At 45.6% G+C, this 27,318-nt stretch overlaps 1 protein-coding gene across 4 annotated transcripts in view; it reads right to left on the minus strand.

Moving 5' to 3' along the window:
* Positions 1-455: 455 nt before the first annotated feature.
* Positions 456-27,318, minus strand: part of zfyve28 (zinc finger, FYVE domain containing 28) — a 174,411-nt gene continuing 147,548 nt past the window's right edge. The window contains exons 9-14 of one of the 4 annotated variants that reach the window (XM_088918575.1): positions 22,289-22,381; positions 11,490-11,653; positions 8,604-8,720; positions 8,150-8,251; positions 6,903-7,006; positions 456-5,511 (exon numbers count right to left, since the gene is read on the minus strand). In XM_088918575.1, the coding sequence (XP_088774701.1) occupies positions 5,380-5,511; positions 6,903-7,006; positions 8,150-8,251; positions 8,604-8,720; positions 11,490-11,653; positions 22,289-22,381 (712 nt within the window). In that variant the 3' untranslated portion in view covers positions 456-5,379. Of the gene's footprint in view, positions 5,512-6,902; positions 7,007-8,149; positions 8,255-8,603; positions 8,721-11,489; positions 11,654-22,288; positions 22,382-27,318 lie in introns of all 4 variants that reach the window. The other 3 variants (XM_088918565.1, XM_088918584.1, XM_088918594.1) reach the window with 3 other exon arrangements.

Consider the following 27,318-nt stretch of genomic DNA (forward strand, 5'->3'; position numbering starts at 1 on the left):
TTTGACTCACAATCCCAAACCGGCGCCACTCACTCCCGTTTTAATTCCGTCTTTTAAGGGCCAGAGTGTGAAACGACACAGTCTGAACTGTAGTTCAAGTTCTCTGGCGCAGCGTTGGGGGAACGGTGGCGGAGAGCTGCCCTACAGTACTGTCCTCCGCTGCCCTGCCTCATGGCTCACGGAGCTTCGGGCTCATTTTTCATCTTCATGTGGTAAAAAAAAAAATGGTGGTGGGGTCTGGAGCCTACCTGTTGGTAAACTGACAAATTAGCCAATGACTAATGCATTTAAAAACAAAGAAAATAACTTTTCTTAATAATGAGCAAAGAGGGTATAGCTGCGACTTTTCTGAACAAACAATGCAGGCGTAACTCTCCCCTTTCTTTGAGGAAAATGTGCTAAGCATCAGTGTCTCTTGTGCAACTGAGAAAAATCAAGCAAACCACCAGAAGTCCATTCAAAGAGAAAAGTAATTTTTATTTACATGGAAACTAAATAACAGTATTTGAGATCCCCAAATGGTTTCATAACAGCTTTTATGGAAATGAACTTGCATTTACAAAATAAGAACAAGCCTTGAATAAATAGAATATCCAGTCCTTTAAATATGATTCGGTTTATACAGAGGAAGTAGCAATATCTTCTATTTGTGCATTTTCTCTTTTCATTTTATTCGTTAAAAAAGAAGGATTTTTTTTTGTTCTTTTCAGAAAGTGTTTTTTAATCAAAAATAAACCATTGTAATCACAGCAACGTGAAGCCTGAGATTAAGGTTAAAATCTGAACAGGATCACTATTCGGCAACATCATGTTACATTACAGACCCATTATCTAGGAAATCATGCCTCAGAGTTCATTTCAAATTCCAGTGCTGGTTAATCAAGCATGTTACATCCATTGATTCCAGTTCTTTATTCTCGCATACTTGCTCATATACATTCATTTCTTCCAGATGCATTCGCACTGTGATGCAAACAGAGCTTTGCAGCAAAAACATGGCTCACCGGAGGACTGGAATCTGTGGACCGGATAGAAGCAGTGTGGAATGGCTGCTAAGTGTGAAACTCTGGGGCTGGTGTTCTCATGCTCGTCATGCAGTTTGTCCACAGCGTCAAGGCTGTGAAGGGTCTGAATGACATGAGAGCAGAGGACGGGAGCCGTTTAGGGTTATCTGCTTCCGTTCTCCCTCTGTTTTGATAAAGCTTTCCGCGCCACAGGAAGCCACACTGCCACTCGTGTCCTTGCTGTTGGAAGAAGTTCGTGCCATTTCTTTTGTCCAGCCCCTTTCCTCTTATTTCTGCACTGAATCTATGTCTTTTCCAGCGGTGTGGTGTGCACACACCAGAAGCTACTTTGACGGCCACCACAGTTACATTAAAGTAAATACTGGGAAGCCTTCCTGGGACCAGCAGTTCCACCTGGATTCACTGGGAAATGTATAAGTCTCGGCCGAGAGCCAGGGGGCCTGGTAGCTGCCTGCCAGAAGGGCAGTTTTGCTCAAACACGCACTTCCCAGCCAGACTCATGCAGCTCAGCTCAACAGGACGTCCCAGAGAAAGGTGGAGACAGGCGAGGGCTTCGGCGACCAAAAGCAACCGGTGTGATACACAAAGGGGAGTTGTCACAAAGGACATGGAATACTGTGGGGATCTATTCAGATACTTCCAGTTGAAGTTATTAGTCTAGCAAAGTCTCTCTTTCATTAGACCCTCTATCTACTCCTCATACACACCGCTGACGTTCCCTTTCAGCCGTCCATTCAGCCAATTACTAGTCTGTGCTAGACGAACGTGTGCCAGCAATGCCTCTTCTGCTTCATCTGGATATACTGTATTACACTTCAGTATGTTACAGTTCTGTGGCTTGAGGCACCAGACGTACCCGAATGGACTGTGCCCCAGGGCACTACATCACTAACTCTGGTGTTTAAGACCACTGAAGAGGCAAGCAAGGTGTTGCCGTATGTCTACCCACCACGGCTGGGGCGAAGGTTGACTGCAAAGCAAAACGAGGCAGTTTGAATAATTTGCCTCAAGAACAGGTGCCGAGTTTGAATTTCAGCTGTAAAACTAGAAGTGCACTGAGAGAATCCACTTTACTGTGCCAATTTGATCTTTAATCAGACGCTTGTGTTCAAATAATCGATTTGGAAGCAAATAAAAAATACAATTCCGACTGCTCTCTCACCTGGGTTAATATTCATTTCTGATTCGAGTCCCTTTGTACTTCAATGAAACCACATCCCTTCAATCAAAACCACTGCTTTTCTGCTGAAGAGCCAAAGAACTTCGTCTACACAGACAGCTCAGTAAGTCCGATTCAGTATCACTCTGTTCTAGTGGTTTTTACAGTAACTCAATTGCAGTGTTAAAAACAGTCCAGTTCTCAGTTTCTCTCCACCCCACACAGAAGTTGGTTTTGTAAACCTCGCACTTTTGGAACAACATCAGATTAGTTTATGAGCACCAAAAGCTTACACATCTTCAATGTGTATGTCAAAAGCCAGAAACTGTTCAATTCATTAAACAAAAACTCATAGGATCCTCATTAAGATCTAGGAAGAAGAAGAGGCAAAAAAGCAGAGCTGTCCAACAGTGCTGGAGGATTACGAAAGAAGTGGTACTTGGATTGGTTTATGTGCCAAAAAAAGTTTCAGTAGATGGCGCTGAAGTTTCTCATTTCTAGCTGCACTGACACAGAAGAAATGAGTGTGCACTTTCAACAAGGGTCTTAAGCTTTTATTAAAACGTATCACTCACTGACTTTATCATTGTAATTATTTGCTAAATAAGAAGTATTTAAGATTTTCTTTTATGATTTCAAAGGTGCACATCATTCAAGTTATGGTTACCAACATGGGCCTCGGGAGAAGCGTCACGTGGTGAGATCACCAGCACGTCAGATGACAGTGTCACTCGTCCAGTTAATTCATTGAACCGTTTTCTGACTTTGAAAGCCCGACTCTAAACCAGCAACCCCTGGACCCCAAAGGACAACAGCCTGAAGGTTTGACAGTTACTTTGAAACACCTGTCTGTCACGTTAGAAACGTGACACTGCTATTGCTACACTGTGACCTGACACTGTTGACCTTAATCTGTTCTCCAGGTACAAAATGACCAGCATGGGAAATAGCTAATGAAAAAAGTGTGCTTCTTATCTTCTGTAATTTGGTTTGGCCTGAGTCGGTGAGGATTTTGCTGAGTTTGTCATATATAGTTATAGACAATCCTAGACGCTCAGTCCAGAAAGCAGACAGTCATGCTGCTCTTCATATTGATGAATCCGAAGAGAACAGAAACCAGCTGGTAGAACACTTGGCAAGACAGTCCTACATGTTACCTCCACACCCCCCAAAAAACATATTTCTGAAAACATTTCTGTACAAATGTTTTTATCTCTCAATAAATCTCCCAGTTATAAAATTATGCAGCTGTAACTGAAATCTGAACTGAAGTCGAGGTGTAACTGAACCTAAGATTACAGAAATTTAATTTGACTAATTTATTATTCATTTTAACGTGACTCATTTTCTTTTGTTTCCAGTTTATCAAGGTGTATATTGATTAAATCAGTAAATAACAGTAACTTCCCACAAAAGTGTTGACATTTGCCAGGGATTGGGGAAACACAGGCCCTAGCACTTTGAAATGACTTTGACCTTCAGAGACACTACAGGACAACAGCGCTCCAGTGCAGGAATGACTCTACTCTCCTGCCTGGTTTGGAATGGGGCCTTCCACTTATGGAGGGGTTTTAATTGCCCTTAAGAGCAGCGGGCTTTCTGTCATCCCATCCCAGTGACTCTGAGAAGAGTGCCTTTCAGACACCTGCCAGTATTTAGATGCTCTGGGGGGCTTCCGACTTATAAAACACCAAACAGTGGGGGGAAACAACGAAGGTGCCCGGAGATGAGCATTGTGGGTAAGGGGCTTACCCATTGTGTTTAATGTCCTGCAATCAGTGTCTTCAGTAATGCATTTATGGTTTTATCCAACTGGGAAAAGAATAGGCAGCAGCTTCACGCTGCCGCTACTATTCTATAACACCACAAGGTGGCGCCATTGTGTAAGGAGCTACGAGAAATCTCGGCGAATGCTAGGTTAGAGTTCCTGAATAATAACGTGGACGAATGTAATTTAATTTCATTACTTTTCCGTCCATTGAATCCCACAGAAGAGCATGGGGCAAACAGATGTAGACGAATGGTTCGATTCACCGCTTCACTGTCTGTGTCTGAACCTGTGCTTCGATTTTTTTCCCTAGTTTTGTTTTCCCCTGTCTGTACCTGGGCAGCTGCAGCTCAGCGGTCTGCGCAGTTTGCCCTGGTGTGCCTCTCAGTTCTCTGAACCAGGGGGCAGTGGAGACAGCACGCTTTGACATTGGTATGGCCGAGCGTGCTGATGTAAGACTCGTTCTCAACGCAGCCTCTGGCCCGAGAGGCCAGGAATGGAAAACAGAACGTGTGCGACAAACAACAAGCTGGCCTGGCGCTAGTGCTGCGACAATGCGACTCCAGCACTTCTGTGAGCTGGCTTCTTTTTGAGGGCTGTTTAAAATGCTTCCATTGCTTAAATGTGGGTTATATGTACTTCTAAGAGGATACGGACTTCAGCGTGAGGGATTTTGTGTCTTAAAGCAGGAACTCGGTCCACCAGCAGAGCTCGGACCCCCGTCTCAGACCTTGTCGTTCAAATCCAGGTCCACTGGGATTATTCCGAAGGCAAAATTAAAAGTGCAGACTGAAGTCAGGCATCGAATGTACAGCAACACAAAACTGTTTGCACACATTCATTGCCATGTCTTAACATCTTGCTTGCTTGTTGTTGCTCTTCGGAAACAGGGATGTCATTGACCTCTACCCTGCTGCATCATGGGAAGCGGAACACTGAAGGCATTAAAACTATGTAAACCATCATGTGTGTACTGGATTAATCAGTGATGCAGCAAAGTGATTTTTTCTTTTTTTAAAACCATTTTATATCTTTCTTTCTAAATGATTTGAGCCCTGTTAGCGTTGTGAATCCTTGCACTAAAAGTCAGCACTAAGAGAACACGAGCAGCCTGTCCCGAGAGAAATCGGAAGCTGTGTTGCACTTGCAGTCTCTCCTGGGTGCTGGTTTCCTTTATAGCAGCTTGTCACTAAAACTAAAAAAACGTCTGTACAAAACAGCCCTCTCTTTCGCCAACCATCTAAGCAGGTTTCCTCTCCGTGCCTTTAATTCCTTCATTTTTATTGTTATTATACGCATTATTAACTGTAGCATTGTATTATTATTATAGTTATAATTTCTGTTCTAGTTTCTATTATTGTTACTGGCGTGTGGGCACTGCTGTAGTCCATTCCTGCTCGCCCCGATCAGTCTGCACACGGCGGGCATCAGACCCCGGCCTTGTCGCTGTAGAAGGGCGTGACGTGGAACATGTAGCAGTGCGTGCACACCCTCACCGGCTTCATCTGCCCATAGCGCGGCAGGGGCGCCGAGTGCGACGAGCAGCGGGAGCAGAAGATCTGCAATCACACACAGGGAGATGCTTCGTTACTCAACGGCACACGTTTCAACTCTGAAAGAATGTGCAATGCCTGTAACAAGTGAAGTTAAGGACATGGTGTCAGGCCACCAGCAACTTTTTGCAAAACAACACTAGAGCTCACACTATGTGCTTTTCATACCAGACTGACATAGCCAATGGTGTTTCATGCTTGGCACACTCCTGCTTGCTGGGTCAGCAGCAGGCCTCTCTGTGGCTCCTGTGTGCTGGGCCAGCAGCAGGCCTCTCTGTCGCTCCTGTGTGCTGGGCTAGCAGCAGGCCTCTCTGTGGCTCCTGTGTGCTGGGCCAGCAGCAGGCCTCTCTGTGGCTCCTGTGTGCTGGGTCAGCAGCAGGCCTCTCTGTGGCTCCTGTGTGCTGGGCCAGCACCAGGCCTCTCTGTGGCTCTTGCGTGCTGGGCCAGCAGCAGATCTCTCTGTGGCTCCTGTGTGCTGGGCCAGCAGCAGATCTCTCTGTGGCTGCTGTGTGCTGGGCCAGCACCAGGCCTCTCTGTGGCTCCTGTGTGCTGGGCCAGCACCAGGCCTCTCTGTGGCTCCTGCGTGCTGGGCCAGCACCAGGCCTCTCTGTGGCTCCTGCGTGCTGGGCCAGCACCAGGCTTCTCTGTGGATCTCGCATGCTGGGCCACCAGCAGATCTCTCTGTGGCTCCTGCGTGCTGGGCCAGCAGCAGATCTCTCTGTGGCTCCTGTGTGCTGGGCCAGCAGCAGGCCTCTCTGTCTCACCTACTCAACCCCATGGTACTTTCCCAGCACTGGTTTTCTCCTTGCCACTGCCTGGCTCTTTCAGTTCTATTCCAGCTCTGTGCCTAACCAGCCACCGATCTGTGGTTGTTAACATAGGAGGGAACACTCGCTCTAAACCATCTGAGAAAGGAAGCCTTGCACATGTGCTTAGTTTGGGGGTAAACTAAGTCCATAAAAGACATGAAAGCACACCTTGGGAAAACACCCTCCCCTGGGGTGATTCATCTTTGTGTTTTCTGCTTTATATGAGTCCATTCATCAAATATTTACTATTAACAGGGCTGCTTTCTCCACTGGAAACCACCATGATCCAACTCTCATGCATATTCAGATTAATTTCCACATGGACACAGCCTCCGGCGGTGATGTTTGACCTTGATAAACCTCTATGATTAGAGTTGCAAGATAAAGAGGCATAGATTGTGTGGGAAGTCTTTCCATGTGCAATACAGCTTCATTTCATGACAAAGGTATAGCAGAGGCAGGTTGAAATCCTACAGCACTGCATGGATAGCACAAACGGTACTTGTGACCAGCCATGATGTGAACCATGCACCTGACCGGACTTCCCGCTGGAGGCAAGTGGAGGCGTGTCTGTGTGGTGCTGTGTACCTTGCCGCAGCTCCGGCAGTGGTGCTTCCTGCGGATGACGGTGAAGGGAGCCTTGCAGGCCGTGCAGTAGCTGCAGGCCTCGTCGGGAACCCAGTCCGGGGGATCTGAGGGGAAGGGAAGCCACAGGGTCAGACGGGGGACCGGGCGGCCGCAGAGACGAGAGACCGATCGCAGCAGCCCTTGCGCATCGAGACGCGTGTCTTTATTTTTTCTACAAGGGTTGTGAGAGTCCCAGCCATGCATTTGGGCGGGACACTCCGGCTTCTTTCAGGAAACAGCAGGTTGAAATCCTTGGGTCAAAAAGCTATTAACTGCCAAATGGCCAGATGGGATGAATAGGTTCCTCTCATTTGGAACCCCTCTTCTGTGCTCTTATTGCCAATTAGATGAGATCCCATTGAAGCATTTGTCACAGGAATCAAACAATGACAAACTTGTATAGAATATGTACATGTATATGAATTAGGGAACATTAATATTGCACTTACTAAAGATAGCCATACTCCACTGATAAGCCCTCACATGGGCGAAACAGCTGTCCATAGCTGCTGATGTTGCCTCTAATACAGCAAAATAGCATTCTGCTTCGACAGTACTACTTTGAAGTGTTGTGAAATGGCCATAGCTAACTAATGTTCATATTGTCATAGTTCATAGTAATTACTATCTTCTTGTTAAGAAACAGAAAATAGGAGAAAGCTGCATGAACTAACATTATACTGCTTTTCTTTCACACCTGCAAGGCTTTATACAAGAGTTTCGGAAGTAGGTTCCAGTAGGGTCTAGCACTGCAGCAGTAGGTTCCAGTAGGGTCTAGCACTGCAGCAGTAGGTTCCAGTAGGGTCTAGCACTGCTGCAGTAGGTTCCAGTAGGGTCTAGCACTGCAGCAGTAGGTTCCAGTAGGGTCTAGCACTGCTGCAGCAGGTTCCAGTAGGGTCTAGCACTGCTGCAGCAGGTTCCAGTAGGGTCTAGCACTGCTGCAGCAGGTTCCAGTAGGGTCTAGCACTGCTGCAGTAGGTTCCAGTAGGGTCTAGCACTGCAGCAGTAGGTTCCAGTAGGGTCTAGCACTGCTGCAGTAGGTTCCAGTAGGGTCTAGCACTGCAGCAGTAGGTTCCAGTAGGGTCTAGCACTGCAGCAGTAGGTTCCAGTAGGGTCTAGCACTGCTGCAGTAGGTTCCAGTAGGGTCTAGCACTGCTGCAGTAGGTTCTTGATTAAACACCTATTGCTCTGTTATCAAAGCACCTTACCTTCAAACTGGCCGTCCCGGGCCTTGGCAGCCAGCTCCGAAGAGGAGACAGTCTCCTGACACAGCGCGCAATCCTCCAGCGCCGCACTGCGCCGGCCCTGCCCTGCTGGAGACACACCGCAACATGAAGGTGAGTCGCTACACGATGCTCTTCTTTCTGGGTCAGAAACACTTTCTGTTGGAGCTGCTACATCAGACAGCTCAGGCACAGACGACGTGTGCAAGAGCGGATCTCCAGGAGCTAACAAACACAGGGATCTGTGATCTTACAAGAGTCCGTGGCTTCACACACACAAACATGAGAAGAACAGATGATTTTCCTTGGAGACTTAGTGCTCCAAAATTCAGAGGACAGGAAACAGAGGTAATGGTTAAATACAGAATATGTCTGGCCCACTGTCTTGCCAGATGAAACCACTTTCCTCCCCTTCCCCCTGGAAGAACAAGCACTCTACCTTTCCTCTGCTTATCCCTGTCGTCTGCCTCAGGCTTGGTAGCCATGACTTCAAACAGTGTCTTCAAGATACTGCGGAGGTCGCTGGCGTAGTTCGTCTGCAGCTGATCGGCAACGCCTGGCAAATGCGTATATAAAAAGGCAGATAACTCCATAAGCACAAGGTTAAAAACATGAGACAAATTACCAACGACGGACAATTTGGCACATCCAACCTGTTTGGTAGTTGGTAGCAAATTGATCTGTGGACTTGAAAGAATTTCTTGAAAGAAAACTGGGTATCGGCTGGATAGCCTGTTCCAAACCCCTACAACCCTTTGTGTAAAGAAGTGTCTCATGTTCTTGGTTTTAAATATTTTTTTAATGAAAGGCAAGTGCACATCAGTTACCAGGGAGGGAAAGTCATGGCTGTCAACACATGGCAATAATTTTTTGGCAATAGTTATACTAACTAGCTACCCCATTTTCTGCAACAGGTAGACTTAATGAAGACTCACCATTCAATAATTACAGCAGGGAGAGCAAGTGATATTCTTCCTGAGAATGGTGGATAAAGATGTATTGACCATATCCCAGAAGGATAACTATTGTCACATATGGACATCTGTACACCATTGGAAAAAATATCCCCAATACTAGATCACACTAAAGGTAGCCAATAATCTGCTTAAAAACAACTCTGCGGTGTTTAAGTGAAAATAATGAACACACTGAAAAAGATCAGGTAACGATCGGGGTCTTTAGAGACAAATCAACCATTTCTAAAATGTACTGGAAAAATACACTTTTGATGAATTGCGGGTGATTTCATTAAACAACGACATTTACAGATCCCCTGAAACAAAAAATCTGCAGCCTTTCAGAACAAGAGTATCCTTCACAGAATGCAGCCTGCTTGACTGAGCAGTAACAAACAAGCGTTTGCAATCTCTAGAAAGGAGTGATTCAGGATGACCTATAAAAAATTAGCGGATTGGGGCTCTCCAAAACCGAGGCTGGAGACTCCAAATCTAGAACTAGCACCAGCTCAGTTTTAAAATCAAAAGTAGAGACACGTACAATAAATCCATTTTGATTGCAATCTGACTGATTCATATGCACGGTGAGTGTTCGGGATGCATGCAGAGCCCCAGATATCAAAGGCCTTGCATGAGAGTGTCCTCCACTCTGAGCAGGCAGAGCTTCAGCACTCTTTCATCTGTCATTACAGCACTGCTGACCTACTTTCTTCCAGACAGTCATTAAGAAAGCCACCGAGAACTCCCTGCTGCAGCTGCCCAGACTAACGCACGCGCACGGCCGGCTGCCACTCCCACGGCCCGGAGAGAGCCTACAAGCGGGAGCAGGCTCCAACGGGCCATCTAGCCTGTTTGCTAGTTAGTTCACTGATCCGGGGATCCTGAAAGAAGCCAGGGTGTCAACTGCAACAACACCTGCTGGGCAGCCTCATTCCCTCTATTCTCTGGATGAGGAAGGGCCTCCTGTTCTCGGTTTTAAATCTGCTGCCAGGTAGTTTCCACTTGTGTCTTCTGGTTTGTGTTTCACTGCTGATTGTAAAGAATTTTACATCACTGACTGTCAGTGGCTTTGAGGATCCCCTCATAGTCTTCTACAATCCTGAGTTAATATGACTGCTGCCTAAATCCTGAGTTTAAGTCTAGCTGTGGTCTCAGTTACTTTATTAAACTCTTAATTGAGCTTTAATTAATTGAATTAAAACTTCATGGTTTAATTACAGAAAGAAAGCTAGCTGGAAAGCCTAACTCTGTAAGTAATGAGGACAATTAAGTAACTGTCAGCTCAGAAAAAAAATAAAAGTGTAACCTCAGGACTGACTTTGGCAACTTGTGGACTAAATCAATCCCATCTATGGTCCTGGAGGAAGGCTGTCTTCACGGGCTCCATATTTTCAGTTTTTTATGTGGAAAATATTTATAAATTTGGTTTCAGCTCTTAAAAGGTGAAACGCACACATGTGCACTTCGCCCTGGGCTGGATGCCAGCCCACTGCAGGACACACACAGAGTGACAGCTTAGAGCCCTTGGAAGGTGGCAGGAAACCAGAGCACACAGAGAAATGCAGGAAGGACATGCAAACTCCACACGGAACGCTCTCCAACTGAGAGTCCAACCCCAGACCCAAAAGCAGTGAGGCCCTGTATCAAGTTAAAAGCATCATGCCTGAGCAAGCGCCGGTGATGGGTCCCACACAGCACACCTCAAGGCACTGTTCCCAGCGGGCGGCTAATTACTTTATCTAAGTATTAGTTCCAATTTTCTTTAAATACTCTCTCTGGCCCTTCACTCAGAGCTCTGTCATTAGCTGAGCTACTGTGCGATTGCTACTTCTGAGCTTCCTTACACCAGTTTTCTTTTTTCCCTCTACGGTTTTACTAATTTACTGTATGTTCAGTGCTTTCTTTGGCCTTTGCAACTACCGCTCTGCAGCCCTGAGAGCTGGGTTGCTTTTATGTCTTTCTTTTCTTCATTGGCTGCCCTTTCCCCTCTTGCTGCGGTGTTCCCTGCTTGTGAGCTCCCAGTCAGACGCTGCTCTTTTTTCACCTTGCCGTGTCGTGACAGAATCTGGATATTGCTACAACTTGATTGTAATGGCTGTACTCAATACAGAAGCACGATAATGTTCTCAAAGGCAGGCTGTCACTACGAAAAACATGTAGGACACAAACAAGTTACTAAAGTTTAGGGAACAGGCACCGCAGGCCCGAACGTGCAAATTAGTCTCTTCTTCTGCCTAGAAGAGAAAACGAAGCCACGCTGTCAACGTCTGGACGAGCGCCTATGTGAGAACGCTGTCCGGCAGACATCTTGCACCAGGCCTGCGCAGGCTGTTACTGCCCCAGCTGCCCCCCCCGGGGCCCCGCCCTACCCGAGATGCAGACAAAGAGGCGGTGGATGAGGTCGCTGCTGCTGTGGAAGCGGGAGCGGATCTTGTCGCGGGAGGCCATCTTGGCGGCCTGCAGGGCCTGCTGGATCTCCTGGTGGTCCAGGTCCTCGGAGGTGCAGGAGCTGGTGGTCAGGCTGCTGACGGGGCTGCTCAACACACAGCACAGGACAGGGTCACCACAGCACCCCCCGGCCCGCTGGCCGCCCCTTTCCAACTCGGGGGGGGGGGGGGGGGGTCAGAAGGGTCGGTGAGGGATGCCCCCCTCCTCCCCAAGACAGCAGGACAGAAGGGAAGCTCTGTGGTGCAGAAGGCTGGCACAGTTATGGAAGAATGTCTGTTTGAACTTTCAAAGTTAACATTTCAATAACAAAGCTATTCTAGCGCAAACCTAAATACAGCTGTATGCAAAAGACAGGGTCAGATTGCATGTTTCACTGAATCTCTCAGTGAAAAGACGTTAACGCTGGACCTAGCCAAGGGTAATAGGTTTAATTCACTACAGAGAACACCCTAAACTGCTACAAATACTTCTAAATCACTTTTAAAGCCTTCAGAAAAAGTTGTAATACATTTCTTTTCTGCTGTTGATAACATCTTTGTGAATTCTGCACTGTTTCACCTCTCTTTTAATCCAGCATTGATTTCTTCAGCCACACATTCAAATGCTCCCTCATTAAACACTAAAAATACTTTGTTCAAGGACTGAGTTCATTTCAGCGCTCTAGCTAAATTGATTTCAGATGATCCTAACAATACACTTGCAACAAAATTCACAATCCATTCAAACACATTTCCTCAACAGACAATGGAGTTAGCTAACTACCTGCACTAAAGCACCGGTAAGTTTCCTTGAAATGCACACAAGGCTGATGCAGGTGACTAAATACTCAGTCTCCCTTGCACTGAGGAACTGTACTGCTCTGGACTCCCACTGCACGGGCATTGCAGGATATCAGCCCTCAGCTGTAGCCAACAGCGTAGGACAAACACTCAACAACACAATAAAGGGAGGAGCCCTGAATGTGAAGAAAACGGAGAAAGTGACAGAAGAACTACAACAGTGAACCACTGAGCCATTCTCAGATTTCCTTCAAACAGGAACTTTAAGACAATCAAGGAATAAGCCAGAAAAAAATGATCCACTTTTAATGACGACTGGTAATATTAAAAACATGCAAATCAACAAACATTTGAAGGAAGTGTGTGCAGTGCATTATTTAAATTTGGATGGCGTCTTTTCCCAGCCTTTTAGGAAAAATAGGTCTCAAGCTCAAATCCACTGAACTGCAGCTGAACGTGCTGTAGGTGGTGGAGACAATGCAGTACAGGTCCCTGTTACGCGATCTCAGCAACACTGACTCTGAGTGATGTACCAATCAGAATCGGCAACAGGGATGCTGCACTGCAACAGGACTGAAAGAAACATCTGCTGATCCTGTTGCCATGTGACCATGGCCATGCATTTTTGCTGAGCTCCATACAACAGCCTGAGTTGTCATGTCTTCGACAGTAAGCACGATGAGGAGATTGTGTCTCACGGCTTCAGTGCACCGACAGTGGACGCAGTCTTTAATGACAGGGAGTAGGATGCAGGAACAAACACAACAAAGCATGGTGCAGAGTATGAGGCACGATCATTTCTGTTTTATCGCTCCGGTTTTGAAGGAAGCAATAATTTTTTAGTTTCATAAGTCCTTTCCCAAACTCTGTACTCATCTTATGGTTGCTTCACCAAAGCCCTAGGTCCTGTGCAGTCCTGCAGTGCTTGACCAGTGATGGAGACTATACAGGCTATCCTGGCAGGCTTCAGCTGTTCACTAGTGATGTGACTGTGAGACAAACCACCCTGAAAGGCTTTCATGGGCCTGCTGAAACTCCTGTTAACATGCACCTGTGAGCAAGGGAAATATCACTGGCTTGCAACCTGTGGATTCTCTCTATTTGTAACAGGGCTCCGTGCACTGAGAATCCTACAGAAGTCACTCTTTTTTTAAATCGAGACAGCACAAAATTCTGCTATGGCAGAGAACCGTGAGGTGGGCTTGTCAGCTGTCCAGGGAGTGCTGCTGCATGTGCTTGGTGCTCAAAGCCCGTGGGTGACCGGGGTTGAACGCTGGCAGGGGCAGAGCACGGCTGCACTCGTCACATTTGCTGTGAATAACGTTTGGAAGGAAAACAACAATTATAATAAATAGCATCATTATCTAAGAAATTTTAAAGGTGCTCTTCCCTGCAGAGATCTAATATTTTGTTTTTGCTTAATACATTTTAACATCAAACAGCAACCCAGAAAAAAAAAGATACTGTGTGTTAAATAGGTTTTAATGGACATCTCATACCATTCCCAATGCAGCTCTCGCTCTCTCATTATAGAAATCTGTTCAACTAACAATATGAAAATGAAGGCTTTCTACAAATCCTATATATTGTATATATACAAGAAACACACACAGCTTAGTCATAAAGAATACTGAACAACATTGACACCAACCCCTAACTATAACAATAGTAATAATAATAATAATTTTATTGGATTTAAAAAGATGTATCCACAGGCCTGCTTGTTTACAATGTCATAAGGGTCACTTCACGTCACGGGAACTTTTGTTGCCTCATTCTGAATCGCAGAACACGATGCTGCGCATATCTGGAATTTTTTTCTATTTTGTGGTGTAAATTGGAGGCTTTTCAAGTTACTGTGTACATTTTGCTTTTATTGTGGTTTGCAAAACCCTCATCAATGCTGATTCTTTCTAACCCTGAAATATGAAAATTGCATTGAAGTTTCCCTCATGCCATATCCCATAAGCCATATCCTTCAGCTTATACAGTAATAAAAAGCACGGAAAAGACAGTAAAACATGTGCTCGATTTTGGATGTGCATTTTGTGTGCTCGATGTCAGAGAAGAGACTGAGAGGGGTTACTTGACGAAACTGCACTGAGTGAAAACAAATGCTGCTCCGAAGCACCTAACTCATTCCTAACCACTGTGACAGCTGAAGCGCTCAGGGGACTATGAACAAGAAGAAGTGTGAACCTGCTGCTCCCAGCAGCTCCAGTAGTTCAGGGAATAAATGGCTTTTCCACATTTTCTGTCTGCACTGATTCGATGCGCCTGAAGGTTTCACCCATCCAGGCACTCCTTTGTGCTCTGGATGTAAAGCTCCCTGCTTTTGCGAGACTCAGGAGAAAGAGGTCTGCGCAGGGAACTGCTATCAGGTTGCTGGACCACTAGACTCAAGAACAGCTTCTATCCCACTGCAGCGCACATCCTCAACAGCAAACTGCAGGGCCTTAATAAACATCTGCACTCTGCACCTTTTACATAGTCTACCCTTTTTCTTGGTCTCACTACTACTGTACATATTTATGTATGTTTCCACAACATATCTATTGTTCCTGTCATCTACATTGTGTGGTGTCGTCTGCTGTACTGTGCATGTCCAGAGAGATCAGTGTGATTAAGAATTCCAATGTACGTGTACATAAGGCAATAAACTAAACTACTACTACTGATCCTGACGGCAGTCTTGCTGAGAGTGAACAGAGAGACGGCACTGAAAGACACCTGATTTGTCTGCCCTACTAACAGCTCCATTAGAACCAGAGGTAACCTGGTAAAGACAAAAATTCAGTCTGACTGACTACATCACCACTTCAAACCCAGGCCACAACCTTTCCACTCTGAGCCTTTGCTTTGCTTTGCAGGTGCATTATCTCTATTGCAAGCAATTCAAAACTGCAAATGTCTGGCAAGTGCCATTTGATGTAGAGAAGGGCAGAGTGCAGACAGCAAAAAAAACTAGACCTCTAGTACTTAGTCCTGGTGCCAGAATGCTCTGTGTCTGCACTACTGCTATTTAGTGCCTGTAACTTGCCTGTGACCTTTTAGGACTCTGTATGTTCTCTCCTCAACTTGGTTATTAAGAATTTGCTCCTTGATTTCTAACAAAACTGTCTTAATATATTTCCTTCTGCTTAAGTACAGTTACTTGCATTTCAGGCAGTCCTGAAACCCACCAATTAGCAAACAGTTCATACCAGTTGCAAACCTCATTCAGCTTTTTAGGAGCTGAAAGCACATTAAAAAGTAACATTGGACAGAAAAATCTGAAATAAATCAGCCTCTGACTATGAGCTTGGCTGGAACAAGAAACAGAAATCAGAGGGTTCACGCAGGACCAGGACTGAGCTTTACTGGAGTATTTCTGATCACGGGGCCTGAGTGCAGAAAAAAGACTAAACAAGCAAGCAGGTCGATTACAGGCTGCGATTAGCAGATACGGGTATAATCCAGACCCCTGGCTTCAGATGGCTTCTTCCACTGCTCACAGGGCTCTCAGGTAACATGATGACTCTTTAGTTATTAATAGCTAAATAGTAATTAAATAGCTCAATGCATTAATTATATATAATAAATTGCTAAGTAACAATAGCTAAGTTCTATTAGATGGCGATGCCATCTGCAATGTTTATAAAAGCTTCAGCACAAAGTGTGTAGTTAAATACGACCCAGGGTCAGTGATTTGGTAGGTGATATTACATAAACAAATAGACTCGATTTCAGCACAGTGGCTGAGCACATTGGCACAAAAGATATATCTAAAATGTAAAAGATTATTTAAAAACACATGGACATAAGCTATAAAAAAACAGAACATACAATTGATCTGAAGGCCTATTCCTGTCAAGGGTCCGAGCAGCAGGGGCAGTAGATTGTACTTGAAGAACTGGTGTACGGCCAAGAGCTTTTAGCAAAGATGGTCTGTTTGTAAACAGGAGAGGATCTGCTTCACCTCAATCTTAATGCCCGAGAACAAGAGGATTAGCAAACTTTGTATAAAACTGGGGTGGCACAGTGGTGCAGTGGACTGAATTACTGCCTTGCAGTGCTGGGGCCCTGGAATCAATTCTGGAGCTGGGGTGCTGTCTGTGTGGAGTTTGTATGTTCTCCCTATGTTTGCATGGCTTACATGAGGACAACCGGTCAGGTGACTGTTTAATGAGCAGGAAGCAGAAGCTTCCTGTTTCAGTCAGTGGATGTCTGAAGGGCAGAGTCTCTCTGTGTCCCATTCACGGCAGACTGAAGGATCTGTGAGGTTTTGTGAAACTAAACTGGGAGTTTGAACATGTGGAAGTCTTTAAGAAGATTCTAGGGGGGAATAAGAATTGTTTGATTGAGGCTGGTAAGCAGTTTAGCTGCTCAGCTGTGATAGAGAGAAGCTTCAAGCAGAAGTTAGTCAGTAGCTCAAAAAGAAGATCAGTCTTCTGTTTTAGTGTACGTTTTTTTATTTTTATTTCCTGCACTATAAATAAAAAGCACTGGCATTTTTTAAACTTACAGCTGTGTATTTGTGATCTTTTAAAGATCCTGTTACAACACTCCCAACAGACTGTCACAATACAGAGTGCTGAATTCAAAATAAGGGATGCTAAAATTGTAAGATGCTAACAATGTACTAACAAGGCCCCCCTTGAAATAGAGAGTGTAATTTTGGGCATTACCAAAAAGAATATTGTTAAAAGGATACTGCTGCTCTGGAATCAGTCCAGAAATAAGCAGCCAGATGTTTTCTGGGACTTAAAGGAATCTCCTATACTGACGGGCTGAAGATACTGAACTTTCTTAGTTAACAGCACCAGCACCAGTAGCGTTAGTAGGCAGTTTCTCTACATTGCGACACTTGATTGAATTTAATCTCTGTTGAGAAGGGCTGTATGGGATGGGAACAACGTGAGCATCGGCATCACACCCCCGGAGGGGTCTCAGGAGTGGCAAATTTCCCCAAAACAAAGGACTGCTGATCTCTCTTGTTTACATGCAAATTCATGAGCTGCAAATTTTGGCACACCTTCCTGTAGGGAGAATGTGGTACTCTGTAGAAATCTGCTCCCATCTGCTGTCACATACAGATATAAAATCTCCTATCACCATTTGAATTAGAGTGGCCATATAAATGTGTACTTTTGAATACTCTTGAATGTATAATAGTGTGTGTAATAAGACTTAATTTGAGGCGTCCACTAAACTAGCAGCAGATTAAGTGTGGAATCAATGCTTTTTTTTCCACTTTCTGCTGAGCTCTGCTCTTCCACAGGCCTTTAATGATCCTCAGAGCACTTTAATCGATAGCCTCATTTAAAACAAAATGCTTGACCAAAATGCTATATTAAAACATTCACTTAAGCTGTATTTCAATTTTCCAGGACAGCTGCAATGGGAGGGCTATGAGAATGACCCTGCTCAGTAACTGGAAGCTATCCTTAGTAATTTATTCCAGTTTCACTGCAGTTATTGTGAAAGGATCAAAAAGGGAAATCTGTGGATGCTGGAAAACACCAGAAGCTATCTACTGTACATGTACACTGAGGAATAAGGTACAGAAAAGACATAACAACCTAAGAAAAATGACAAATGATAGGAGGCCCCATATGATAGATACTAGTTCACCAATTTAAGGATTCATTCCAGCTGTTTCTTGAAAGAAGCCAAAGTATTGTCTTTAGCAACATGACTGGGTGGCTTGTTCCAGACTCCCACAACTCTTTGGGCAAAGAGAGTACGGAATCCTGTTTTAAAGGATACGTTTTCCTTTTCTACCACTAAAATGTGCCCGGAACACTTTCGCTTCCCCCCAGGAAAGAAAGAGGTACAGACTTCTATGGTTTAACGTGAAGGAGTTTTTAAAGCAAGTTCTATACACACAAGCTAGGAAGAATTATCCGTTTGCATTAAGGGTCATCTGTGAACACCAAAAAGAGATTTCACCAGGTACTGATGCAGTCGTGCAAGTGTTTTCACCAGGACTACGCTGTGCTGAGCACTGTGCTGAGCATGGTGATATTCCCATTACCCCGCTCTTAATGGTGTCTTTCAGGGACCTTACACTTCCCATCTGACTGTTCTCAGTTAAACATTGGGGACATTTTGATCACACCAATTCAACACAAACAACAAAAAAGTTGTGTTTGTCCAGCCAGGTGCGTTTTTGCAAACTCCATTGTACAGTATGTGCTGAAAGACTGACTTAGTTGTACCCCTTCGGTAGATGGAGGAAATGAACAGACTGACATTGTTCTCTGCTGGGTGTAGGGTCTGCTTCCCGTAAGAGAGAAGACTTAATCTCACCGAAAAATTCCAAACATTGCCAAACCTTAAAAAAGTAACTGGAGTAATTCAAATCGCGTCCACTGCAAGGAAGTTATTTATGCGATTTCTCAAAAGGGGTGCAGAGCATAAAGGAAGCGTCCCTGTTAGTGGCCGATCCAGAAGCCATTGTCCATATGAAGAAATAACATTCAAAAGCCCCATACAGCGCGTTAGACTGCTGTCAGCTCCAAACTCATGTACACACACAGATAACCTCCCTTTTCTTGCCAGCACTCCTGGCAGGATGGAGCTAGTGTGCAATTAAAGCATGATTCAGCCAAGCTGGGCTGGGAAGAAGTTTGACTGACACTTCACCTCCTGAGTAATCAAGGATATGATCTAAGCTAACTGCACCTGTAAGGACAGGTAAATGTTGGAGATTGTAAGTGACAACACTGAGGCAAGGGAAGGGGGCTGCTTGAATGCACAGGTATGTTTTTATTCATTTTAGTCAACTTAATATGATCTTCATGCAAAGTCAGCTGAGAACAACTTCTCACTTTCAATAACTACTAAAAAATCTTATTATATGGCATTGAAAATTTTCATTTCCAAACCATGTTACAACATAATTGTATAACACACTAGTAAGACCTCATTTAGAATATTGTGGTAATTTAGTAACATGGTCAACATGTTGTAGAAAAGATATTGCTGGTCTGAAATCAGACCAGAGAAGAGCAAACATACATCTTGAGGCTTTTGTCCTACACTAACAGGCTCAAGGAACCGAACCTTTTCAGTCTTGAACAGAGAAGACTGTGAGGCGATCTGATGCAAACATTCAAGGCTTTCAAAGGCATCAACAAAACCATCCCAGCAGACTTCTTCAGAATGAACAGTGAAACACAAATCAGGAGACACAAGTGGGAACTACAGCCAAGGACTGGAGACCCTTCGTCAGCTCAAAGGGTTGTGGGAGTGTGGAACAAGCAAGCCAGCCATGTTATTAAAGCCAGTACCCTGGCTTCTTTCAAGGCGAGATCTTCTGATCAATTAGATACTAACAACCTAATGGGCTACGTAGGCCCAAAAAGTATATTGTCCTGTTTTTTTCCAAACTGTTTGATTGTCAGGTATTTTTGATATATTTATATAAACCTAAAATTCCCCCTTCCAGAAATCCTGTTGCATCTCTGCCCTAGGCTCCTAGAAAGCTGAAGCATCACTGCAACAGCTCATAATTTTCAAACATGCCCAGTTAGAGCCCCTTAGTTTCATGTTGCCCACGTACTGGTACCACACCTTTAGTGATCTCATTCTGGATTAGCACTGCTGTTTCTCAGAATCCCATTTGTGACCCAATGCATAATTAATCACCTCTAACATAAATTCTCAGAAGCAATCATTTTTATCCTTATGCCCTCGTGCATCAGTACTGTCTGATAGGAGGGTTTTCTATCTGTGCTCAGATGCTCAGAGTGATAATCTCTATCTGTGTGGCTGTATCTAAACCATTCCTCTCAGTGACGCCTGCTCATATCACCTACTCGTATCATGACAAAGATGTCCTGCAGCAAAACATCAGCAGGCAAACAGATGTGGCAAAACAGCAAATCACCCAACAACAGTAGCAGGGGATCTGATTCGTATGCTCTGCAGTTTCAGCAAAACTGTGGGTTAGATAAAGCCCTGGGTGGAACCTTTGTAACAGAACAGTATGTCATTGTGTGCAGAAGACACTTTGTTATTTTAACACAACGGTCCTTCACTCAATAACCATTAGGGGATGTGTTCAGTCTGATACTACCGTTGACAGAACACCCTGTCAGCCTTTCTTTTGTGCTACCCCCAGCTGTGTCCTGGTTCTGGAAGCCACACAGCTAACACAGACAACACATGTGCGGCTAGCTGACCACGTAAACCACATGGACACTGAAACACAGCTGTGGGCACAGGTGCTCAGGCGCGTAAAAGGCAAGAAAGAAATGAGGTACTACCGAGCCACAAACCCTCACTGGAACTCTGCTTGGCTGTCTTACTGTTTAGAAGTGTACGCACCTGTGAGCTTCTTACGCCTGATGAATGCATCCGTCATGAGACAAGCATCTCCCTGTGTTCACCCTGCTCTGAACTTGCAGCACATGCAACGGATGTGATGTGGAGCTAAATTGTCTGTAGAACCTGGAGATCACCTCCAAGAGCTCAATGCATTGTGAAAATTAAGGTCACTACATGAAACTCTAACTCTTAACAGAAAAGCCAATACCTGTGCAAGGTTTGAGACAAATTTAATAAGACACTGGTCTTGCTTGATATGATTATGGTCATTGCACAAGCTTCCAAAGCATACAAGAGCCCAGACATTGATGCTCCGTCCAGCATCTGCAGATCAGAGACCAGACCGTTCTCCTCCAACCAATCAAACAGGGCAGCTTGCAGAAGAAAAGAGGCTAAGGAGTGCAGTTCATGTTCTTCGCGATGGATAATTGACCGCGCGTGAGAACAGATTGAGCTTGGTCAATAATCAAAACTGCAGCAGTCAAGATTGGATTTGAACATCAAAAAATTCTGAAGGACTTCACAGTGGGATATTGGTACACAGAGAAAGCTGCAATTTCTAAGCTGTTGTAGATTGATTTTTGGCCACTGAAAGGCTAAAAGCATCAGGCTGGTGTACTGCATCATACTTTCTAAGAAAAGCATGAGCCAAAATATGAAAATCCAACCAATAGATTTACCTCCAGCAGCTATATTATAAATATTATACATTTTAGCCAGCAGCTCACCTTGTGGTCTGTGTGGGTCCTAATACCCCAGTGTAGTGAGGAGGACATCACACTGCAAAAAGGCACCGTCCTTCGTATGAGACGTAAAACCGAGGTTCTGACTCTCTGTGCTCATTAAAAATCCCAGGGCGTTTCTCCAAAAGAGCAGGGGTGTTACCCCAGCATCCTGACCAAACGTCCCATTGGTCTTTACCAATCATGGCCTCCTAATAATCCCCATCTATGAAATGGCTTCATCACTCTGTTCTCTTCCCCACTGATAGCTGCCGTGTGGCTCTATAGCACTGCCAACGGTAACACCACGGTGAGATCAGACCATTCTTTTTCCATCCAAGAACTCTAGGGCACCCTCCTGATGTGGAATAGCGATTATGTTTCTCATGTCTCAGCTAAACCCCATGACTGCACACAGAGTGAGAAAGTGCAGGCGGACTCCTCTGACCCACCCACCTTCATGCCTCTCATCTGAGCTACAGGGGTCACAGAGAGTCGAGACTACTCATCCCACATCGCACTTGGTGGTGCCAATAACATGCTTCTGCTTGAAGAATCCTGGTCACAGCTAGCGTATGACTTCACCCAGGCTTGAACTCCTGGTTGCAGACCACAACCTGTGTACTGGTCAGGGCTCCTTCTGAGTATTATTCACACTGTATCTGGCTATGTGACAATGAGAATTCCCACTTAAGATTGAAGAACATACTGTACAAATGTGTATTCCCTTTTAAACAAGCAAAAAATAGCAATGTAACTGTTTTTTTCTTTCTCATTCCTGTGCCTTGTCCTTCCCTGTTACACTGTCAAGAGGGCATGAGGACACCCACTAAGGAGGGAAAGAGAGGGAAACTGCTTACTAATGTAGCCTCTGTGAGTGTTTGTAGCCTTGCAGACAGAGGTTACCTGGGTGTGTATGTGCTGGACAGGCTACAAGTGGTGACAGATACGCTCTCACAGTCACTTCTGGAGACGGAGCTGAGAGATGAATCCTGAGAACTGAAAATGACAGGGAGAAAAAAAAACAAAACAAAGAAAAATCTAAAACAGATGGGAAACAGAAAAGAATCCACAATCTTCAAAACGTGGGCAAACAGCTAGCAGAGAAACAACAAATGAACATGCAAAAACACAAACAGGTTAATTTAATCAACATTATAGACAACCCCCATTCATATACAGAGATGCTCAAATGAATCGAATGAATACAGCATTGATGGGTGGGATTCATTGTGCTCCTTAATGTGAGTCATATGAGAAATCTCTGAATCCCACATACATCCTAGCTTACCAACATCTCTATAATTCAGATCATTTCACAACACACTGTATATACCGCTTTGATTCTTGAGCCAAAATAGAAAACTGGGTTTAAAAATGAAAACTTATGTTGCCGCTGTAGCGGCGAGGCTTAATAATAAGGCAGAATTAAGTGTTTCTGAGCTTCCCAAATGAGGCCCCATTTCTCTGTTCATCTCTGTGGAGCAGCCACAGAGAGACCATTCATGCAAGATGATTTAAGGTTTCCTAGGACAGCTCCCAAAGGGGGATGCACTTAGCTAAGTCTGGCTATCATGATCAATGGTCATCCACTGGCGCCTATCAGTCTAGGGAGTGCCGGATGGACATCTGGACTGCATTACTAAGTGTCAGGACTAAGTGACTCATATCTCACCTTGATCAACCAATCAGGGACTGGTAGGGCTGAGTAACCCACGTGGGACTCTGATGCCCATGGAACTTTCAGCCAATCAACAAGCTGAAGTTCCTCCAGGTAAAAACAGGCAACACAGGCCTGGAGATTCAGATTCAACAAGATTCAGATTCAACAAGATTCAGATTCGGGAGATTCAGTAAGATTCTGGAGAGGATTCTGTGGACTGTTCTAAAGGGAGTTCAAAGGAGAATTCCAGGGCAGGACGGCCCAGGAGCAGAAGGCTCCCAAGGGCAGGACATTCTCGCAGCGCGCCTCCTGACCATCCCGAGACTCAGCCCGGACAACCACGGAACGGCCAGTGTGTCCGAGTGCCAGAACTTTCCTTTGTTCTAAGAGTCTAGAGTGGAGGTTGCCAGAGAGTAACCAGCAGCAGGCCTCGTGGACAGGTCAGAACTGTGGACAGCTGAATCACTATTCAGAACTAGCTCTTCATCAGGAACGAACCGGTCCTCTTCCTGACTTGCTGGGATCCACAGTCATCTTTTCTCCTGTGCACAAACTTTGCTAGTTAAAGCCAACACTAACTAGCCGGTCAGTGAGCATCAGCAGCGCACCGTCGCAAGCCGCACAGCACAGCCTGGCACGGAGCCAGAGAGCGCGGATTGGACAGCAACAAGCCTGCAGCTGATTGTTTGTGCCTGCAGGAGATCTGAATCCCCAGAAATTGGATGAGTATTCAACTTCAATGCATTACAGCTCGAGAATTCAATTGTTATCCAAACCAGTTGATATCAATTTAATTCCTAAGAGTTATGTACTTGTTTTGAGTATCTAATGTAGAAGTTGTAACCAAGTTCATTTATGAAACGGTCTTAATGAATGATATACTGAACGTATGTCCTCTTGATATGTGTAACACTTCGTAACTGATTGAATATATACCTTTTGTATTCTGATAACCCTCTCGATAAGATCTGTTAGGTTTACATGCATATTCTATGTATTAATAAATGTATCCTCGTGTATTAGTACCTGTGTGTGCGCGTTGTTTGAGTTATGTCGCATGGTTGGATTCTAAAGCCATCAAAAGAATCAACTTTGTGATTTACTGCTACAATTGAAAATTGTCTCAGTAAATGCCCAAACCCTACAGAACTGGTGCCTTCAGAGAGCCACTATGATTACATATTTGGCGTCCCTGAACGGCTATGAAACACTACATTTATGGCGTCCCTGGGTGGGCGTGGCAAGACTGAAATGAATCAACCAAGCGGAATAATTCATATAAAACGCCGCGGGTTTCATACACGACAATACAGTGTGCTGAAAGCCGAAAGGAAAAAAGTTCCCCTTGCTCTTTAAGCAGTGCTTGATTGTTTTGTGATCTTTTGCAATCTACCGGGTTGATTGCATACTTGATCTTGTGGTTTTCTGTGGTAAAACTGTAATTTCGTACTTAAAAGTAATACTCTTTAAGTTTAACGATGGTTGCTAAAAGGTCTGAATTCGAGTCGCTTTTAAGCACTCTCTCTAGCAGCAACAAGTCTGACCACGATCTCTTCCATATCTCCGTCAGCGGAGAAGCTAGAAGAATAAATCTCCATTCTCTGAGAGAGCTAGCGAAGGACATAGAGAGATTTGACCCCGCAGTGTCAGAGAATAATATCGAGAGTTATATTCAAGACCTCAGGTATAACCTGCAGTTCCTGCCAAACGCCACAGAACAGGAGAAAGTGTTTCTGGTCAGGAAAACTACCAGCAGAGCTGTACATGAGTGGATGGCTAGGCAGATGAAAGAAGTCTGTAATGATTTTGAGCAGCTATGTCATGCACTTATCGAAGAATACAGTGCGTTTATTGACCCGACTGCTGCGATAGCCGCCGCTCTTAACATTAAGCACGAGAGAGCAGAGTCCCCTCGCGAATATTACGAGAGACTTAGACGAACTTATTTTGCAGGGCGAAATTATGAGGGTTGCGAAGAGAACACACATTTCAAGGGTTTATTCATTGCGAATCTCCACCCGTCAGTCAGAAAGATGATCTTAATGCATACAGATGCACAGACCATGAAAATGACTGATATTAAGAGATTCGCGCAGAAAGCCTGGGAGTATGATGTCCAAAGTCGCTCTGAGCAAAAAGCTGCTAAAGCGACTGTGTTCGCCGTCAGAGCCAGCAGGGTTAATTCCCCCCTGCTCGAAGGAGCACAGGCTCCTGAGCTGGCTAAGCCCCGTTCCAAAGCACTCACACAGGACCGCACCCAGCGTCCTAAGTGCCATGAGAACACCGGGGAAGGGAAAGGGCTAGAAAAGGCTGAACAAAAGGATTCAGTAGCCGCCCGCCTGGCCAGGCTTGAACAAGCTTTATTAGGACAGGGACAACCGCTCCCCAAGGCTGCCGGAAGCGTGAATGAGCTGATACTCTCCACTGGAGGAGGCGGAGACCCGCCCCCTCTCCCTCCCTCAGTCTATCTGATTGAGCGGAAGGGTTCCTGCCTGGATGAGGTCAGCCACTCCCAAGCGAGTGCTGACTCCACCCCTGAAGTCACAGAGCAGGCAGTAAAACACAGAGGAAAAGCACGAAGCTTTTACCTCAAGGCTGCCATGGGAGATGTCTTACCCAGTGAGACACTGATTGACACTGAGGTTGAAAGGTGTTTGATGTCACACGGCAAGCTCAAACGGGTAGAAAAAGAAAAGGGTATGCGACTCAGAGTGGAACCTTTGGTGGATCACCAGAAAGGCAAAGTGTGGAAACAGGTCAAGGCTCCTAAGCCTTCTGTACAGAAGGAAAGGGGGGCCAAGAGGCAGACTGTGCTTACACAGTGCCCACCGAACACAGAAGCCTATGCGGAGATTCCTTCTGTTCCCTCTGGACAAGAAATAAAAATATTTTCTTGTTCCCCGGATATACAGGGAAGTCGTGCCCTGGCCAAGGTCCCAACAGCCTCCATGCCACAGGAGCGGTGCTCCGAGCAGCCGCCTGATCCACCAGGTAAAGCACACCCCTTTTACATCCCTAAAGAGGAGCAGATCTCCCCACCTGGCGATGAAAAGGAGCTTTCCCTGTGCACCCTGGCACCCAAGAGGGGTCAGGACCACCACCCTGCAGTGGTGGAAGGGATCCAGATGGCAGGAGAGCAGGTTGGTGATGTAGCCCTCACCCTTAGCCCTGAGAGGTCCTCTATCAGTGAGGATCTGCTTGAGCAGCTGTCATGGGGCCACCGCCAGGTGCCCCTGGTGCAACATTCACAGGTTAGACAGGAGGTCCAGCTGGACGCTGAGACTACTGCGCTGTGGACACACCTGATCCCAGATGCCGATTCCCTCTGCTGTGACCCAGGGAACCTGCAGTCAGGTAACATTATTTCTCACAACTACCAGGTAGTGAGTGAGACTGACCTGATTGTTCCTGCCTCAACGGCAGGGTTGCCAACACACCCAGTCCCCCAGAAGGGACAGGGAATGAAAGCCGAGCCGGTTTTCTTACAGCCACCAGCTCAGTCTGTCAGTCTGAGTCTGACCAACAGTGGTTCAGCCAGACTGGAGCTGGATGGTCAAGTCACCCGCCTGCCAGTGCAGGACATCGCAAAGAGGGGTGTCAGAATCCCCGCCTGCACTGACATGGGCCTGGTGGGTGATAGCGAGTTCGAAGACAGTGAACTAGCTATCCCAGTGCTGGGGCAGCTCCCTGAACCCCTAGCGAGGGAAGGGGGGAGCGAGCAGGTGTCCTACACCCACGCCCAGCGAACGATTGTAAACATGCCGATAGAGGGATTCCTCAATCAGGAAGTGTGCAGGGTGGACCTGAACAGTGAGAATGGGGTAACAATCCCAGATCACTCAGGTGCTCCAGATGACCACTCAGCCGAGGGTCAGGCATGGTCCACCGCTGCACCGCCCCCTGCAGGGTTCCTAGAGCACAGGCATGAACAAATCGAAAAAGTAGATGCCCTGGAAAAGGAGGAGCAGCATCAGCAGCTGCGTCAGATCTCCCCAGATTTCCAGGATGTTGGTGCCCAAGATGCCACATGGCATACTGAGAAAGACACCATGTACACGCTGCGCCAGCTTAGAAAGGCGACAGTCACTCAGAAGGAGATGACTGGGATCAGCCACCCGAAAAGACTTTTGGGAGGACTGATTGCTGCCGCCACTGTTGCACGTTTGCTTTTTCTGGTAGGTTTGTGTGCTACTGGCACTCTCACCCTGACTGCCCCAAGAAGGCAGGTGTCAGAGATACCAGAGGGTAGTGACAGACTGTATCGACAGCAGCA

This window comes from Atractosteus spatula, chromosome 1 (assembly GCF_055471065.1).
Source record: "Atractosteus spatula isolate fAtrSpa1 chromosome 1, fAtrSpa1.hap1, whole genome shotgun sequence".
Taxonomy (NCBI): domain Eukaryota; kingdom Metazoa; phylum Chordata; class Actinopteri; order Semionotiformes; family Lepisosteidae; genus Atractosteus; species Atractosteus spatula.